The 19,101-nt window shown below is 44.1% G+C and overlaps 2 protein-coding genes across 13 annotated transcripts in view; one reads left to right on the top strand and one right to left on the bottom strand.

The window, feature by feature from the left end:
• The window catches only part of phldb1b (pleckstrin homology-like domain, family B, member 1b), a 63,007-nt gene extending 55,982 nt beyond the window's left edge, over positions 1–7,025 (top strand). For 7 of the 10 annotated variants that reach the window (XM_058080686.1, XM_058080685.1, XM_058080689.1 and 4 more), the window contains 3 exons: positions 2,353–2,438; positions 2,533–2,562; positions 5,003–7,025. In XM_058080686.1, the coding sequence (XP_057936669.1) occupies positions 2,353–2,438; positions 2,533–2,562; positions 5,003–5,143 (257 nt within the window). In that variant the 3' untranslated portion in view covers positions 5,144–7,025. The remainder of the gene's footprint in view (positions 1–2,352; positions 2,439–2,532; positions 2,563–5,002) is intronic. The other 3 variants (XM_058080690.1, XM_058080687.1, XM_058080694.1) reach the window with 1 other exon arrangement.
• LOC131134954 (alpha-2-macroglobulin-like protein 1) overlaps positions 6,906–19,101 on the bottom strand; it is a 30,779-nt gene continuing 18,583 nt past the window's right edge. Inside the window, exons 17-36 of one of the 3 annotated variants that reach the window (XM_058080697.1) lie at positions 18,558–18,642; positions 18,286–18,412; positions 17,954–18,179; positions 17,013–17,139; positions 16,343–16,464; positions 15,046–15,097; positions 13,828–13,911; positions 13,592–13,768; positions 13,436–13,517; positions 11,611–11,767; positions 10,656–10,730; positions 10,214–10,376; positions 9,902–10,101; positions 9,618–9,833; positions 9,158–9,276; positions 8,973–9,063; positions 8,841–8,909; positions 8,535–8,640; positions 8,406–8,447; positions 6,906–7,242 (exon numbers count right to left, since the gene is read on the bottom strand). In XM_058080697.1, coding sequence (XP_057936680.1) covers positions 7,220–7,242; positions 8,406–8,447; positions 8,535–8,640; positions 8,841–8,909; positions 8,973–9,063; positions 9,158–9,276; positions 9,618–9,833; positions 9,902–10,101; positions 10,214–10,376; positions 10,656–10,730; positions 11,611–11,767; positions 13,436–13,517; positions 13,592–13,768; positions 13,828–13,911; positions 15,046–15,097; positions 16,343–16,464; positions 17,013–17,139; positions 17,954–18,179; positions 18,286–18,412; positions 18,558–18,642 — 2,343 coding nt within the window. In that variant the 3' untranslated portion in view covers positions 6,906–7,219. Of the gene's footprint in view, positions 7,243–8,405; positions 8,448–8,534; positions 8,641–8,840; positions 8,910–8,972; positions 9,064–9,157; positions 9,277–9,617; positions 9,834–9,901; positions 10,102–10,213; positions 10,377–10,655; positions 10,731–11,610; positions 11,768–13,435; positions 13,518–13,591; positions 13,769–13,827; positions 13,912–15,045; positions 15,098–16,342; positions 16,465–17,012; positions 17,140–17,953; positions 18,180–18,285; positions 18,431–18,557; positions 18,643–19,101 lie in introns of all 3 variants that reach the window. The other 2 variants (XM_058080698.1, XM_058080695.1) reach the window with 2 other exon arrangements.

Below are 19,101 nucleotides of genomic sequence, written 5' to 3'. Positions count from 1 at the left end.
CTCGCCGGGAAAGGTGTCGGACACGCTGTGTGTCCATGGAGGTGGAGAGAACCACAGTGTTGTCTAGAACAAAGTAGCCCCACAAAAAACCTGCAATGACCACATTTGTACACCCAAGATTGTCTGCAGTTTGTAAACATGGCGCCTTCACAACCGGCTTCTGAGCTCCACTGCACCAGCGGTGCCTCTGACAATATGTGTCCGACAATGAGTGCTCCTCCTCGGGCAGATGAGGTTGGAGGAGCACCATAACTCCTATACCTACCATATTAGAAAGTGGGGTTTGTTTGGAGCTAGCACTTTGGGCGTATGACCAATCACAGCAGAGTGGGTGTGCCCAGGGGCGTGAAATGAATTAAAACAGACCAGTTTGGCAGGAAGCACAAATCAAAGGAAATGCAGATGGAATAGGTACAGATCCTGGAAGATCTAGAAAGTTTTCTGTGTGGGTTATTGTGTGAAGCTACTCTATAGGAGTCTCCAACTCAATACAAATGGTGGAAAAATGAGCATAATAGGTCCCCTTTCTCATGCTAACGCTTTCACACATTTTCTTTTTTCATATTTCCATTCATTTCTCTGACCACCGTATGATCTACTGAAACATGTTCTATCATGCATTGTAGTAGTGAAACACACAGTAAGTGTACTCGTTGTCTCATGCATTGTAGTAGTGTAACACACAGTAAGTGTACTAGTTGTCTCATGCATTGTAGTAGTGTAACACACAGTAAGTGTACTCGTTGTCTCACGCATTGTAGTAGTGAAACACACAGTAAGTGTACTCGTTGTCTCACGCATTGTAGTAGTGTAACACACAGTAAGTGTACTCGTTGTCTCACGCATTGTAGTAGTGAAACACACAGTAAGTGTACTAGTTGTCTCATGCATTGTAGTAGTGAAACACACAGTAAGTGTACTCGTTGTCTCACGCATTGTAGTAGTGTAACACACAGTAAGTGTACTCGTTGTCTCACGCATTGTAGTAGTGAAACACGCAGTAAGTGTACTCGTTGTCTCACGCATTGTAGTAGTGAAACACGCAGTAAGTGTACTCGTTGTCTCACGCATTGTAGTAGTGAAACACGCAGTAAGTGTACTCGTTGTCTCACGCATTGTAGTAGTGAAACACGCAGTAAGTGTACTCGTTGTCTCACGCATTGTAGTAGTGAAACACGCAGTAAGTGTACTCGTTGTCTCACGCATTGTAGTAGTGAAACACGCAGTAAGTGTACTCGTTGTCTCACGCATTGTAGTAGTGAAACACGCAGTAAGTGTACTAGTTGTCTCATGCATTGTAGTAGTGAAACACGCAGTAAGTGTACTAGTTGTCTCATGCATTGTAGTAGTGAAACACACAGTAAGTGTACTCGTTGTCTCATGCATTGTAGTAGTGAAACACACAGTAAGTGTACTCGTTGTCTCATGCATTGTAGTAGTGAAACACACAGTAAGTGTACTCGTTGTCTCATGCATTGTAGTAGTGTAACACACAGTAAGTGTACTAGTTGTCTCATGCATAAATAATAACGAAATATTGTTGGAAGCAGAAAGAAGAGACAAATGAGCAGCCTTTTCTTTCCTGCCTGACATTGATCAAGAAGAGGACATACTGTGTGTAACGTGTGCTGAATATTTTCCAACATGTGAGGTGCAGCAGGTGGGGAGAGTGGGGGGGGGGTGTAATTGAGGCGCTCTTTCAGCCCTTTGAAGTCCCCTGAAGGTTCCGCTTGGAGCTCCTTAAATGGTAGCTAGTTAAAAGCCGGGGGGGGCAGGCTCCGGGGTGGCAGCGCTCTCCAAGGAGGCCGACTGACACGTACGACTTACCTGTTGAGCGTGAAGACGAGCGAGGAGGATGAACGTCTGCTGATGAGGAGGTGTTAGTTTGCTGTGGGAGCAGGGAGATGCAAACACGGGCTATTTCCATGCTAAACAGGTCATTAGCAGATAATAGCGGCGTTATGAAGGCAAACTATTATTCCTGGAAATGAAGTGCCGCATGTCTACCTACTGCTCTTAAGTTGACTGCTGGAGTGTTTGCGCCTGGAGGTAGAGAAGGGGTGTCGAGTTCCCCACCGGTTCCTTGCTGCAGTTCTGCAGTGGCTGATGAAACAAAGTGCAATGATGTAGCAGAGTAGCGTAAGAAGGCAAGTGAACGTACAATAAGAGCAGCTTTGCTGGGAAAAGTGCTGTGCTTGTCATTTTTTATCCATCACTGAAACGCTTAACGTGATCAAAGTTGGACGTCTTTTTTTTTTTTTTAAAGACGAGACGCGTCTGCGCTGGTTCTTTAAGATGAGGACGAATGAGGCTGACGCTAAGGTCATCGTCGTGTCTCCTTTCTTCCCCCAGACAAACATGAGAACAAGCTGAAGGGTGTCATCTACTTCCAGGCCATCGAGGAGGTCTACTATGATCACCTCCGCAGCGCCACCAAGGTACTCTCTCATCCTCATTTCATCCTTCCTCCACACTACGTCATCCGTCCTTCTTTTCCTTTTCTTTTCTTTGGCCGCCTCTTCTCACCTCAAGAAGGCCTTTTTCTACCTCAATCTGACCAGCGTATGTATCCTCCATCCATATGTGTGTGTGTGTGTGTATAAATACCGTATTTTCTGGACTATAAGTCGCTCTGGAGTATAAGTCACACAATGCCAAAAATGCATAATTAGGTAGAAAAAAACATACATAAGTCGCACTGGAGTATAAGTCGCATTTTTTGCGGGTAATTTATTTTACAAAACATTTTGACCAAAAACAGACATTAGTAAATTCTAACGATAAAAGAGTCGAGAACAGGCTGAGTAGGTGTAAGATATGCTAACATATTACTTAACACAGGGGTGCTCACACTTTTTCAGCATGCGAGCTACTTTTAAAATGACCGAGTCAAAATGATCTACCCACTACAAAAATGCAAAACATCTATTTATTTTCAAATGTATTGAGGATTATTTGTACGTACAATGTATGTTGATGTACCTTACATAACCAAATGAGCCAATATTGCAAAACACACATAATTAACTATTAACATTTTTTGTAATTACCTGAGTTTACTTTGATGACTTGCACTGAATTGAACCAGCCAGGGATGCATAGACAGTAGCTGCTGATAGCCAGCCTCAAGCACACTTCCAAATGTTTATCAGTCATGGATAATATCCGTATCATAATATCCGTATAATATTCCATATCCGTATGGAAGTGATATGTTTTTTGCCTTTTTACTTGGTCCAGTTTTTGCCTTTTTACTTGGTCCAGCTCCTTCACTCATTTTAGTGACCATAAACTTTAGCGAGGGCTTAAAATCTCGCAATTCGCCGACTAGCTTAGCACTTTGCATCGTTGTTTGCACATGAGCGGTGACCTAAAGGTCAAAATTCAGTTGTCATCTGACTGGTTGTCCTGTATGTCAATCAAGTAACGGGGATGGATGATAGGCTGACATCGTAAGTTCTGCTGCACTTAGAGACGTTGTTTGATTTGATTGGTCGCCCGAAGGGCAACATTCAGTTGTCATCTGAATGGCTGCCCTGTATATCAATCAAGTGACGGCATTGATGCTGGGATGATATTTTTTTAATGTCACGCCGCGATCGACCAGCAATCGACCAGTACCACCTCCGCGATCGACCGGTAGATCGCGATCGACTTAATGAGCACCCCTAACATATACTTATTCAGCTACACAAAAAATAAACATGAACAGAAAAGGTGTCCAGTGTTTATGTAACATAAACAGTTTTTTCATTTATAAGTCGCTCTGGAGTATAAGTTGCAGGAACAGCCAACCTATGAAAAAAAGTGTGACTTATAGTCCGGAAAATAAGGTATATGTATGTATAAAAGTACTGTTATTTTATATATAATAAATGTGCTTCCCATCTTCTCTCATAACTTCCACGTCGTCATCTTGCATTATGAAACTCTCCTTACATTAAAACGGTGAAGATATACTCGATCACACTAGCATGCTAAACCAAGCTAGCTTCCTTTCACACTCCCTAATCCTTGACCATCACCCCTACTCCTTTTACTACCACCCCTGTCCTGGTGCCAAGTGCACTACGGACATCCCTATGTTTGAACATGGTGTTAGTTGTTGACAAAGTGGTTCATACAGAAGTCCAGTAACATCACATCGCACGGGTTCAGATCAGGGAGGCCTTTCCAGGACCCTTTCCCTAACCAGAAGGTGTAGGGGAAATGACCTTCTTGTTCACCGGGGATGACCTCAACACAGAGGCACCAAGCTGGGGGGTATTAATAAGCCCACACCAGTTTACCGCCTCTCCCCTGCAGCAACTCCAGACTAGAACAAGTTCCAGTCCCTCTCAAGGAGTGTGGTTCCAGAACCCAAACTGTGTTATTATATCTAGTCGGAATATCTCAACCTCTGGTGGGGAAGAGTTCAGGTTCTTTCCCACCAGAGAAGTGACATTCCATGTCCCAAGAACCAGATTTGGTCGTCAAAGACCAGGGCGCCCAGGCACCCGCCCTTGACCGCCACCCAACACTGACTGCACCGGACCCTTATGCTTGCCCCCGCAGGTGGTGGGTCTATGAGGGGGAGATCCTGTGTGGTTTCTTCGGCCCATTTGGGGTCAGCCACACGGGTGAAGGCCCGACCACCAGGCGCTTGCCTGCAAGCCCCTCCCCCGGGCCTGGCTCCAGGGTGACGCCCGGTATCCCACGTCCAGGCGAAGTGCGGTTTCTCCTCTTTGCTGTCTGCATAGGGGACTTCTTAATCCCTCTTAGTCTGGCCTGTCACCTCGGACCTGTTTGCCTTGGGAGACCCCACCAGGGCCATGTAGTCCCAGACAACATGGCTCCTAGGATCACTGGGGCACTCAAACCCCTCCACCATGATAAGGTGGTGGTTCACGGAGGAGACCCCCACTCCTTTGCCACCACGGAAAAGGAAAAGGGCGGTGGAAAGCATCCACCCCCTTGGTCTTGGTAGCTGAAAGGTGTGATGCATGCTCTCTGTGTCCTTCAGAGTCCTAACCCGACCTTGACCTTCTGTGTGAAGACCCACGACCGCCTCTACTACATGGTGGCACCCTCAGCCGAGGCCATGAGGATCTGGATGGACGTCATCGTGACGGGGGCCGAGGGCTACACGCAGTTCATCACCTGATCATGCATGCACACGCACACAAACACATACACACACAAACACTTCACCACCGCTCTCTTAAAGGGACAGAAACCAAAATGTTTAGTATGTTGCCAAATGTCCAACATGTTGGATGACGTCTTTACAGTATTGATACTACACGTGCAGTACGCAGTACTACTTGCTACACTACTTCTATGTCCCTACATCTCACACAGGGTACTACACACGTCATTCATCATCAGGACAACAAATAGAAACACGTAGAACATGAATAGAACATACTAAATGTGAAGAAAATTTTTTTTAAAATTAGCCAAAAATGGGAAGCTTCTCGCGTTGCTCAACAATAGCTAACGCACTACCTTCCATATACTACATTGCTAGTATGTATGAGACCCCTCCACCCCTACATTAGGATCAAATGGTCCCTGCCCCCACTTTCACCCATCACCTTCCGTATGGCAAATGGTTCATGCTGGGGTGGGGCACACTACAATACACTACATTACTAGTGTCAATACACTCCAAGGTATGATAACTAGACCTGACTTTTAGGTCTACTAAAGACTTGTAGATAGACGATGGGCTCATACCTGACAGGTACTTAGACCGTGTGGCCTTCACCAGAAGTTCACCAGTACGTGCTGCTCCACGTAGTACTTCTCTTTTGTAGTAGTAAGAAATGTTCCACACAATTCATGTCAAGTTGAAGGAGGTACGTTCATGTAACGTTTATGGAACCCTGTTTCTCATGTAATGTTTATGGAACCCTGTTTCCTCATGTAACGTTTATGAAACCCTGTTTTCCTTACTTCTGTGATAGAATTCACGTTCAATCCTCCCAGCCTGCTCAACACGTCTCATCTTTGTACGTGCGTCATTTCACTCGTGCGTGTAGAAACGTGTCGGGCCAATCACGTTCCTGCCTTGCATTGTACGTGGCGCTGCATGATGATGATGATGATGATGATGATGACCTCATGTACACGTGCAGGTGAAATATGAAACACTAAACTCCCCCCCTACCCCGACTGCGGAGCTTTATGACGGCCCAAGGTTCCATCACTGAGGTGGGTGTGGCATCAAAGAGGCTTTGGTTGCCTTCAGGGAACGTAGGAATTCAGTTGCACACTTTATGTAGGCTACATGTGGATCAAATTGTGAGCGTGGTGTGTTCAATGACGTGAAGTCGTGGGAAACTGTGAAAACGCGGTGAAAACTAGCTTTACGTTCAAGGACTAAACTCCCGTGGCTCCGTACTGGAGGGCCTTGAAAGGAAGTAGAGGTCAAGTGAGGTCAAGTAAGACATGACTGGAACTGGTGGCGCAACCAAAGACTAGGAAGGATCTATGCAGCCAACGTAGATCTGTGCCTACTAGAAGGACTGCAGTACCAACATGTTGACATGTTTAGTCGCCCACCAGGCAGACATTTTGAGGATGGAAATGACTTTTGCATGATGGGAAATGTAGTCTCTTGTTCGGTGACCGTGTCTATGTTGTTGTGGATCTAGGTGGGTGGAGAGGCTGCCTGTGCATTCTGATGGTTTGTGCTCTTTGTGCCTCTTGGAAAAAGATGTTAATATATTATCTTATATCTTCCTTGCCTTTACCACACACAAGCAAACTGGACAACGGCGAGGCTGCCAAATGTATCTATATAGCCTGGATCTATATTGAAAAGCAAAGAAAGTATATTATTGAAATGGGACACAATACTTGTTTTTTTATTTTTCTCTTTATTTCATTTCAATGATGGATTGAACTGACTTTGGTTTGCAAATGGTACACACACACACACACACACACACCTTTTCTACAGATTGTTTTTACACTTATTGTACGCATCATCCTCCACCTTGAGTTGACAACATTTATTTGTCAATAAAAAGTGTTACAGAGCACAGTCTCCTTTCTTAAAAGTGTTAAAAGCGTTTCAGAGGTTTGTGAAAAAGCAAAACAAAAAAACAGGGTGGAAGAGAAAAATCACTTGCACAAAAAAAACGGCTGGTAAAATCTTGAAAAAGAAGAAGAAAGATAACCTCCAAAGTTTGTGAGACATCATCTTGCAGCTTTGAAAGTGAAGGTCGTTCATTTAAAGCTCGTTAACAGCATCACCTACAAATAAAACACCGTTTCACCATGGGACACTGAAACATCCAATGAATGAATCAATTTCCAAGCGTGGACATCATCAACGTCCTCATGAAACAAGACTGCTGCCTAAACCAGCACATTAATGCCTTACTGTGTCACAATCACAGGAAAAACCCCACTAACCCCACTTAACTATAAAAAAAAAACACTAACTTTGGTACTTCATCAGTGGGTAAGAACAATGTACAGCTTTTACATGGAAACCTAGCACATGACGACTACCAAGAGAACCAGAGTCTAGAGCAGGGGTGGGCAAACTACGGCCCGGGGGCCACATCCGGCCCGCCCAATCTTTCAAAAGTATTTAATTTAAACTCAACATACAACCTGGCATCATGGCCTAAGCCAACCTTTTGATGGTTGTATCAATTTCGTTGTTTGACATGGTCTGTTGTTTACAAAGTGCTCCTGAAAAAAGAGACACAAGCACATAATAATAATAAAAATTAAAATAATAATTATTATATTATTATAACTATTATATTATATTTATTATATTAATGCTAATTATTATATTAATTATATATAATAATATTGTTATATTTGCATATTTTACATAATAATAATATAATAATTATTTTAATTTTAATTATTATAATATTTTATTATTTTTAAAATATTTAAATATAAATATAAAATAATAATAGCAGATTGCATGACAATTTTACAGATACAATAATACCAGGTGGACTGTTACGTGTAAAATATATAGTCTGCCCCCCCACCCCCCGGAAATTTTGTTATATCAATGCGGCCCGCGAGTCAAAAAGTTTGCCCACCCCTGGTCTAGAGGGGGAGGAGTCACCAGCAAGGTGTACTATATTCAGGCACACGCTCAGAGCAGCCACTGTGACACCACGGAGGTCTCTGGCAAACCTTTTGTACTTTTCTAGTACCTTTTGTACTACTCCAGTGCCGGCATTTCAGGTGGTTACATTTTGAAGTCAGGACAGGCCGTGAACGTCACAGACAGCAGGGTAAAAAAAAAAAAAAGGAGCACTTGAGTTGCTCACCCGCGCAGCACAGGCAATTGGTGCCTTTTTTGTACATTTTTGGTGATCATTATTATAAGTTTGATGAGTATGATGTCATAATTGAAGAATAGATGAAGAATATAAACTTACTCTGTGCACATGAGGACGTGTACTCCGTCACCGCCTCATCACCTGCAACACAAACATGTATTATTATTATTAATATTGTTGTCCATGGTCTTCAATGTGTTTTGTATTCCTGATAGAAATAAGTCTTACTTGTCTGGTAGTAATCGTATACTTTGACCACAGCTGCCTTCAGGTTCCTGACTGGCACGTCCTCTTCCAAGGTCACGCTGTACATCACCTGCTCACCTTTCCTCAGCTGCGCACACACACGCACACACTCTCTAATTTGGGATGCTATCATAATGTGTCACATAATCATGTCCATTAATGTGTACATGGCTAGCATTGGGGTTGCTATGGTAACCATTGTGCCATGCATATACACGTACTATGTGTCAACGTAGCGGCTCAAAGGTCAAATGCGTTTTAGGAAAAGAGAAGGCGGTACGTCCCTACCCCGTCCAAGTAGATGTTGATGGAAGCTTGGTCCACGTCCACACGCTTGACGGAGCGTTCCTTCTTCAGCTGAGGATGAAGATGGTGAGTCAATAGGAGGAAGAGGAGGAGGAAGATGAAGAATGAACTCACCAGACCCAAGGAGCTTTGATCCAGGATGTATCCTGACAGCAGCTTGATGTTGATGATGACCATGTTGGTCTCCTCCCTCCTGCCCTGGTACCTTCGACATACACACACGTCCTTTTCCATCCTACAGTATGTGTACTTCTACTACTACTTCTACTACCTGATTTGTACTTCAGTACACAACAGACCTGGCGTGCACGAAGAGGATGATGCGTGGTTTGTTGGCGTTGCATTTGGACATGGTGCTGGTGGACACGTTGAAGGCAGAGAAGTCAGGGGGAGGTGGGACGTTGTAATGCATGGACAGCTGTCATTGGACAAAGACACTCATCAACCACGCAAAGGACGCTTGGCGTCGGCATCCAAAACATCTCAAGTACTCCAAGAAACCCAGAAGCTTTGGATTGTTGGTTACCTTTGTAACTGAATATGACTTATCCAATCAATATTTAATATTTATGTATATAATAATCAATGCTGCCAGATATCATACCATTCCACTTGCACATGACTTACAGACAGGGGACCTCCAAGGCAGCAGCGCTAGAAAGTATTGTTATGCAAATGGTCCATCTAGCCTTTGGAGTGTTTAAAGGACGTCAAGAAGAATGAAAGCCAACGTGGCATCCAGAGTTCCCGGCGTGGTACCTGTGCCTGAACGCAGCTCTGTCCTTCCGCTTTCAGCGTGTATTCTCCAGGGACGTCACTCAGCTTCTCCTCCTGGTACAGCAGCCGGTTGCTTTGGTCCACTTGGAACTGCTTGCTCAGACCTCCTAGTGACGTCACCGTCACCGTAGTTCTGCCCTCCACGCTGTAGGTGGCAGCGCCATACTTGGCCAGCGCCTGGAGGGCCACCACCGTGTCCTGAGGAACAAAGATGGCGTCAAGCTCGGAGCCGGGCCCGCCCACCTGTGGGAAACGTTGTGGTCTACCTGTGTGGAGGAGAATCCTCCGTAAGGATTCTGCTGCTGCGTGAGCCAGCGCACGATGCCGGATGTGTAGTCCAAACCAAAGTCCGGCAGGATGGGCCCAGACAGGAGCGCCAGAACCACGTAGGAAGTAATCTCCACCTCCAGGGAATCCAGTCCTTTCTTTGAGGCCCCCGCACGCTGCCAGTGACGACTTCCCCCCGCTAGAAGACCAGAGACCAGATAAAGCTTTCACCCTGAGTGGATTGGGACTCACCCTTTGTGTGTGTGTGTGTGTGTGTGTGGGGGGGGGGGGGGGGGGGGGGGGGGGGCTACCATCTGTGGTGGAGCGCTGGTGCAGGTAGCTGAGAAGCTTGCCCCTCATCTCCTGGTCGTCAGCCAGGGTGACGGTGTAGGCCATGAGGGCTGTGGTGTACAAGTTGTCCAACCAGCTGGGTGATGCCTTCAGGCACCTCAGACACTCCTGGACCACATGATCCTGGAAGACCACACACCTTCTTCAACCATTCATCTTGGAACCACCACCCACCGTGGCTCAACCAAAACCACTTTATGTTAGTCCTCTCTTTGGTGCTACGCTGAAAAAACGATGGGGGTTCGTCTACGATAGACCTTCCTGGCTCTTGGTCCAGGTGAATTTCTGCTAAACCTGTAGGCCAGTTGGCAAAATGGAGGCGGGACCTGCCATCTCTTGGCTGGAATCTTTGGAATGACGCGTCCGTCACTGAGATCAGTCGTACAGACTGATCAGACTCACCGATGTGTTGTGGTGGAGTTCCAGCAGGGCGGCGGTGATGTACGCCGTCAGGGACACGTCGTCACTCACTCCTCCCTGGTGGACATCACGACACCTTCACTGATTCATACTCACAGCGCTCGCTAGTTAGATTCTCTCATTATTTACTATTTAGATTGGTAAAGTTAGCTTCAAAGCCCTGGCAGATGGCTCTTGTAGCAAGACAAAAGTTATTTGGATCTACTGTCGCTGTGTTTGATTTATCACGGATTACATGGTGATGTATGTGACGTATGTGATGTATGTATGTATGTATGTATGTATGTATGTATGTATGTATGTATGTATGTCTGTATGCATGCATGTGATGTATGCGTGTGATGTATGTATGTATGTATGCGTGTGATGTATGTATGTATGTATGCGTGTGATGTATGTATGTATGTATGCGTGTGATGTATGTATGTATGTATGCGTGTGATGTATGTATGTATCGTATGTATGTATGTATGTGACGTATGTATGTATGTATGTGACGTATGTATGTATGTATGTATGTACGTATGTGATGTACGTATGTATGCATGTGATGTATGCATGTGATGTATGCATGTGATGTATGTATGCGTGTGATGTATGTATGTATGCGTGTGATGTATGTATGTATGTATGCGTGTGATGTATGTATGTATGTATGCGTGTGATGTATGTATGTGAAGTATGTACGTATGTATGTATGTACGTATGTGATGTACGTACGTATGTGATGTACGTACGTATGTGATGTACGTACGTATGTGATGTACGTACGTATGTGATGTACGTACGTATGTGATGTACGTACGTATGTGATGTACGTACGTATGTGATGTATGTACGTATGTGATGTATGTACGTATGTGATGTATGTACGTATGTGATGTATGTACGCATGTGATGTATGTACGCATGTGATGTATGTACGTATGTATGTCACCTTCATCTCGTTGTGGAAGAGCTTCCCCACAGACCGGATGCAGCCACTGGGGCCCTGGCTTAACGACAGCCATCTCCTGGCATCATCTATGTGCTTTGGATCTACAAAGATGTACGGCCTTGCTCCAGCAAATGACTTCATCACAAAGGAGGTCAGCCTATACACGCACGCACGCACACACACACACACACACACACACACACACACACACACACACACACACACACACACACACACACACACACACACACACACACACACACACAAAAGTTTAGAAAAACACATCCACATTAGTGTGCCTGTGAGGAGAATGGCATCAATGATGTTCATCGCCAAATGTGACACAGCCCTGATCTGGGCTCCAAGACCACCCTGGGGGGTCATGTGGGGGTCCAGCATGCTGGCCATCGGGTCAAAAACCAAAACGGTCAACCCAGCGTTCATCACGGCTCGTAAGGCAGAGAGAGTGAGGATGTTCACCAACATTAGGCTGTCACCATCACCAATACATCCACTCACCACAGCATGAATCATGCAGCTACTGTGGACATGTGATTGGAGACGAGTCCTACTTTCCAACAAACATCCACCCCCAGACGCCCGCAACTAGAGCCAAACTGCCCCCCGCCCCCAGGCACTGTGCTCCACCGCCATGAAATCAAACGGGAAGGTTCCCTGGCAGCGTTTACATCAAGTCCATCATTAGGATGTCCTCTGCTGGACACAAAGACACCGTGTGAGACGCTGCCATTTGTTCTCCTGCAGCAGATGAAGCCTCATCATCTCAGTACTTCAAACATCTTGCATCATCAGTCCTGCTATTTCTGGTGACACCTCAAACACACCATTTATATACGCTACTTTGGGACACGCCATGCTCAATCAATAATGCATCCATGTCTGGAATATCATCTCACAACTTCTTCACTGCTCTTGACAAGCTCATCTACACTAACATCTCAGGACACATTTACACTGCACTGTTTACACTACTACTTATATATACTATATATATATATATATATATATATATATATATATATATATATATGTATACATATACACATGCTGAACATCATAGATAGCAGGGACATGCTAAATAGTGAGCTACTGATAGATCATCATAGATAGCAGGGACATGCTAAATAGTGAGCTAGCGATAGATCATCATAGATAGCAGGGACATGCTAAATAGTGAGATAGCGATAGATCATCATAGATAGCAGGGACATGCTAAATAGTGAGCTAGCGATAGATCATCATAGATAGCAGGGACATGCTAAATAGTGAGCTACTGATAGACCATAATAGATAGCAGGGACATGCTAAATAGTGAGCTAGCGATAGACCATCATAGATAGCAGGGACATGCTAAATAGTGAGCTAGCGATAGATCATCATAGATAGCAGGGACATGCTAAATAGTGAGCTACTGATAGACCATAATAGATAGCAGGAACATGCTAAATAGTGAGCTAGTGATAGATCATCATAGATAGCAGGGATTTGTGCTAAATAGTGAGCTACTGACAGATCGTCATAGATAGCGGTGACATGTGCTAAATAGTGAGCTACTGATAGATCATCATAGATAGCAGGGACATGCTAAAAAGTGAGCTACTGATAGATCATCATAGATAGCAGGGACATGCTAAATAGTGAGCTACTGATAGACCATCATAGATAGCAGAGACATGCTAAATAGTGAGCTAGCGATAGATCATCATAGATAGCAGGGACATGCTAAATAGTGAGCTACTGATAGATCATCATAGATAGCATGGACATGCTAAATAGTGAGACAGATGATAATGTTTTTACAGACCAGGTGTTTCCAGACTCGTCGCTCTTCCCGAAGGCGCTGTAGGAACCGTCGTCATGCTTGTAGGTGAGTTCCCTCTGGTATCCTGAGCACGTACAAGAAGAAATGATATCAATATGTGAGGATGATAGCGTACGTCTGCTGGGGAATGAGACTCACCGCTCTCCAGGAAGCGTGTGGCTCTGTCCTGGATCTCGGCAGTCAGCTGTCCTGTGCTCTTCAGGTAGTTGAGGATGAAGATGTTGGGAGCAAAGAGCACCATGTTCTGCTCCCCGCAGCCGTACGGCATGGCCAAGAGCTGGTCCAGGTTCTTAATGGCTCGGCCCATCAGGTCACCTTCACGCGTAGCCAAATGTCAACTTGGATCATCATCATCATCATCAGGTCTTACTTACCCAACACAGACACCGTGGCCCGGGCCGATCCCGCCACAAACATCTCAGGCATAAGAAGAGAGATGTGCTTCTCCACTGGTCCATCTGGCAACAACACCACAGAATCACCACAGACAATACAATCTGATATCACTCATATACAGTATCACACAGCATGGTACTGTCCTTGGATACCAACACCTTCAATCGGATATCAATATGATATCACTCACAGTATCACACAGCATTGTACTGTCCTTGGATACCAAAACCTTTGGATTGGATATCAATGGCTTATCGGTTACATACTACACATCATGGTACCATGGTTTGATACAAAAATCTGATATTAACATGATATCAATCTGATATCAATCACATATTACACGTCAGGACGCTGTGCTTTGATACAAGAACCCTCAATCTGATATCAATGTGATACCAATTTGATATAATCACAAACTAAATGTCATGGCACTGTGTTTTGATACAAAACCTTCAATCTGATATCAATCTGATGTGATCACAAACTAGACACCATGGCAGTTTGCCTTAACTCTTAAATGCGATATCATTTGCCAACAGACATCATGTCTGTGCGTTGGTATCAACAAATACAATCAGTACACCCTGGATGAGGTCACTCCTGGCCCCCACTCCCTCTGCACTTCTGGGGAAGACAGAGCAACCAACTGACTTACTTTCTCTTCTGATGTCTCCTACATTGGGTAAAAGGAGTTGACTATAGGGGTGTTATTTTATGTTGAGAGGGCTCTAATAATGTTGGAACCTGTATTTAGAAAGTCAAACAGGTTTTCTACTCTCTGATATAATAATAAGAATAAGAAATCCTACTTCACCTACCATCGTGGGTCATGTAGGCAATGAATTAATTCAATCATCATCCCAGTCAACCAAAAGACAACCTCTTCACTACCAGACATTTTTCAGGATTTTTACTGAATATTGTGTTCTCTGGCGATACAAACATGAACCTAGACTCATCTTTCATCTACCTTTTTCTGTTCTTTAGTAATCAGCAGTAGAAGACAGGTAACATTTTATACCCAATCACATCACAGCCTCTTAGAACACAACTTTGAAAGGTGCCAATCAGGCGTCATTTCAACACTTTAGCTTTGTCTTCAAGGGTTATAAAATGGAGATAGAACATCACCTGGGGTAGCGGTGCCTACCATATCAAACATCTAGGAAAGATGAGATGCTGCCAAAGCTCACCTGCAGGACAGAGGAGTCTGTTGTGAGCCACGGACTGAGGCGTTCCTTCAGCCTGAATGACAAACCCACCATGAAAAGGTTACACTGGATCACCAGGAATGAGAACAAAGCAGGCTAACACGAGCTGCACCAACGTTCATGTCATTTCAGTTGTATTTTGACATATAGCAGCAGACCACAATGATAATGTTTACACGTTGTTATTGTTATGAAGCAACAGTATGATCTTATTGACATGACCCCATGACATTTATGTCTGCACGCTCACTTCGGCTATTTATCATCTGTATCACATGTGGAGGAGCAATCGCTCATGTATGTATGTATGTATGTGTACCAACAGATGTGTTTGTCCAATCAGATTTCAGCTTCTATGGTGTTGCTGTGTCAATGGAATCTGCCCAGGACCTTCACAGTGAGGAGCGCTGGCCCATGTTAAACACAAATGTCACACGTCATTGTTTCAAATGTAAATATTAGTCAATGCCAACACCACTCCAAACTTCATGCACTTTTACAGTAAACCTTTTGTTAATAAGGGATTCAAAAAGATCCAAAGCTAGACTCGCTCCACAGCCAGCAGGAAGTGGAAAAGCATGGAGGCGTGTAAAAGGTTCTGCATTGAAGGGACATTTGAATGCGTACATTATAATAGCTGATGGTGTTATATTGGTTTATTAAATATGAGCATGTAAAACAAACATTATTGGTGTTTATGTTGTGGTACGGTTGTTAAGACATTTTGGCTAAATATTATACTGCATATGGCTACATTTGTGTCAAAGTTAGGCTTGAAATGTATCGTTCTCCTGCTCATTACTATAGACCGGAAAAAGGTAGAAACAACCTTTCTTTCCTGGTGAAAGATGAGTGTCTAGGCTTTCTTTTGATATAGTATGTAATGTTCATGTAGCCCTAGAACACTATATTCTGGGTGCGTTGAAAGATCCGATCTTAAATGCCTGGTACCCAAAAGGGACGACTTATGAATGGCTGAGATTGAATGAGTTCATTAAAAGTTTCATTTAAAAGGTGCATTTTGTGTCAGGTTGTGTTGTCATTGGCTAATATTTACATTACACTATATGTGTTTGATGAGGTGAAACACTGAAGTGTGACAAACATGGAAAAAGAAAAAAGGGAAGGAGTCAAAGACAGTGCATGTAAGCCTATATGATATTTGAGTTGAGACCCCATCCAAATGAAGTGTACAGTAAAGTATGTTGCACACCGAGTATTGATTACAGCACGTAATGATCAGGTCTACATTGCCGTGTTGCTTCTGACGGGTGCTGACCTCCACCAGCAGGGTGCGGACCACGGTGTCAACGCGGCCCACGTCGGGCACAGCCGCCACCTCATTTCCACACATCTTGTCGGTCTTCACAGCCTCGGCGCTGACCTTCACACCGACCTTACCTGTGTGCAAACAAACAGTCTTATTCGGACAGCAAGGGGAATATTGATCAGCTTCATCAAATTCAGCATTCGCTGCTTTCTAAGCCAATTTATTCTTAGGCTTTATCCCCCCTCCTCCGTGTTGGCCAGATTCCCGTCCTATTGGCCGTCATTAATCCCCATTTGTTGCCTTATAAGACACGCTCTCCTCATACCTCCATCACCCACCCCCTCCGCTCCTTCACATCCAAAATTGTTCTCACAGAGGCAACGTACAGATCAGCCCCTGAGGGAGAGGTTTCCAAGTGTTTCATCAGTGATGCTACCTGACATGTTAGTACAAGTGATTGTCAGCACGCCTCCAAGGGAGTCTGAGCAGCACAATCTGACATTCATCACAGCCTCGTCCTCATCCCGACTGAGACAGAGACTCCTTTTCCAGGCCAGCTACTGCTGCCTACCAACCCGTTATCCATTATCCACTCCACTTGTTGGTCCTACCTATGGCCACTTGGCAGCATACGCACAATAACAGAGATGTTGTAACAAAGAGATGAACTGATGATTACCAAGGGCGCTTGGAGTGACAATCCAAGAGAAAGTTCTGCTCTCATCACCGCACAGACACATACTGTATTGGCAGCCATCACACTTCCTGAAGGCGTACTGCTCTGAATCAGCCAGTGTCACTTTCACCTGAAAACACATAAAGCAGTATAATCACGTATGACCCAGTAGAACACATGTCAAACAGAACCAGTACAAACTGGGAATGATGACATGCATCATTGGGCAACTTTGGTTTGCTTCTGAATCGGTGATGACTCGTCAACAAAAACTAAACACAGGTCACATTCACTCAGAATGAAAACTACAGGAAGCATGTTTACGTGTTTATGGCGGATAATTCCTTCCAGACCAGACCTTGACCTTCAGGCACATAGTAGTCTTTATGTATAAATGGTGGATTTTGGTAAAAGCATAGCAAACCTGTTTAGCACCTTCTAAACACATTTTAAACATTATTAGAGCTCCCTCGACATGAAATAACACCCCTACAGTCACCTTTACATTCCTAATAGTGTTCTATTTTAGACATCATGGGCATGGTTCATGTTAGATACATACGTACAGTATGTTGGTACAGATATTTCACTAAATCGTAAAATATGTAGTCAGTGTTCAGACTGCCATTTCTCTGGTCTTTGCTGAGCTGATCGGCGTTATAAAGCAAGTATCGGCCGATACCATGTTTTTTCACTAATTTGGAGTCATTTGGAGTCACATTACGGCAGCCTCCACTTTGCTGCCAACGATGGGAAAATTATTTTTAAACAAACAGTAGGTCTTCCTATACCTCACCTTATAACGCGGTAAGTGTAACAAAATATGAAATTAATATGACAACCCCAGCACTCCTCTTGCACGTCACTGTTTCTTTAAACAACCAATGTGAATCCATTTTCTAAAAGGTGTAACATAGTGTGGCTGCAACAGCAGCGCTAGTTACCATGATGCATTTGGAGAGGTAGTTGAAGACAGTTGCTTTGAGAGTAAACACTTCTCCTCGGATGACAGAGTAGGGCAGCGTGAGACTGACAAAGAAGGGCTGGAAGGCCGTCAGTGCGGTGTTGGCTGACACGCCGAAGCCCACAGAAGACACACAGAAAGCTCCAGCGGCCCACTTGGTGATGGTGTCCGGTACCGTCTTCTCCACATTGACAGAGCCCGTGTCTCTGCACAGGAGGCAAATGGACAGAAGCTCAAAAACACGGATACAAAAGTCAATAGAGATCTGTGCCAGTGAATAAGACACATAAAAAAGATTTATCACATATTTACCCAACAGCAACAAGGTCCCAGATCCAGGTCTCTGGGAAGAATGACCTAATGGTCTCCTTCTTCTCCTCCTTTTTCAACACAGGCATCACGTTAAAGGCCATGGAAACAGGAGCATCTAAGACATCTTCTGCAGCAGGAAGCATACCTTTTAGGGACACCAGTACACACTTTTTTGTCAGCTTCCTTTTTCATCTCAAAGAGTAAATAAACTGTTATGATACCTTCCATTGGCTATAAGGGCAAAGATATGACAATATGAGAGGTAAACATACCGTCATAATAATATGCAAATCCTCTTTTTAGACAGTTAACAGGTTTTTTCACATCCGAATTTGTCACCAGTTTCACTCCAATTTCCTGAAAGAAAAAAAAGACATTGATCAGCAAGTCACAAAGCATTCTTCAAAAGGAACACAAGTAGGTAGCAGCAGAAGCAATGTTTCTACCAACATTACATTATTAGGGCACATGACTACAATTTCATTCATATTTCATTAGGATATCAATAATAAATGATTCATGAAATAATCATTTTGGCTGAGGAGTCTCACAGTCAGGGGATCAGGTGTCTTAATCCCTGGGCATCAATTGTTTGCATTTCCACCCGTTACTGGAATGAGGACCAGTGCGATTGCAAAATGTATGAAGGAAAAATTGTATTTCAAAAAGACAAAAAACTGAGATCAGTTGAAACATGGTAAGAATTTGGCACTGTTGGGTCTTACGGAGGTTCTGAGTAGAGCTTCAAAATGCCAAAAGAAGAATGGGAGTGATGAAACAAACAGTTGAATGCAAAGAAGCATCAGCTGATCCAAA

The sequence above is a fragment of the Doryrhamphus excisus genome, chromosome 8, assembly GCF_030265055.1.
Source record: "Doryrhamphus excisus isolate RoL2022-K1 chromosome 8, RoL_Dexc_1.0, whole genome shotgun sequence".
Taxonomy (NCBI): Eukaryota; Metazoa; Chordata; class Actinopteri; order Syngnathiformes; family Syngnathidae; genus Doryrhamphus; species Doryrhamphus excisus.
The sequence above is the reverse complement of the archived record's forward strand: the minus strand, read 5'-3'. Positions and strand labels throughout refer to the sequence as shown.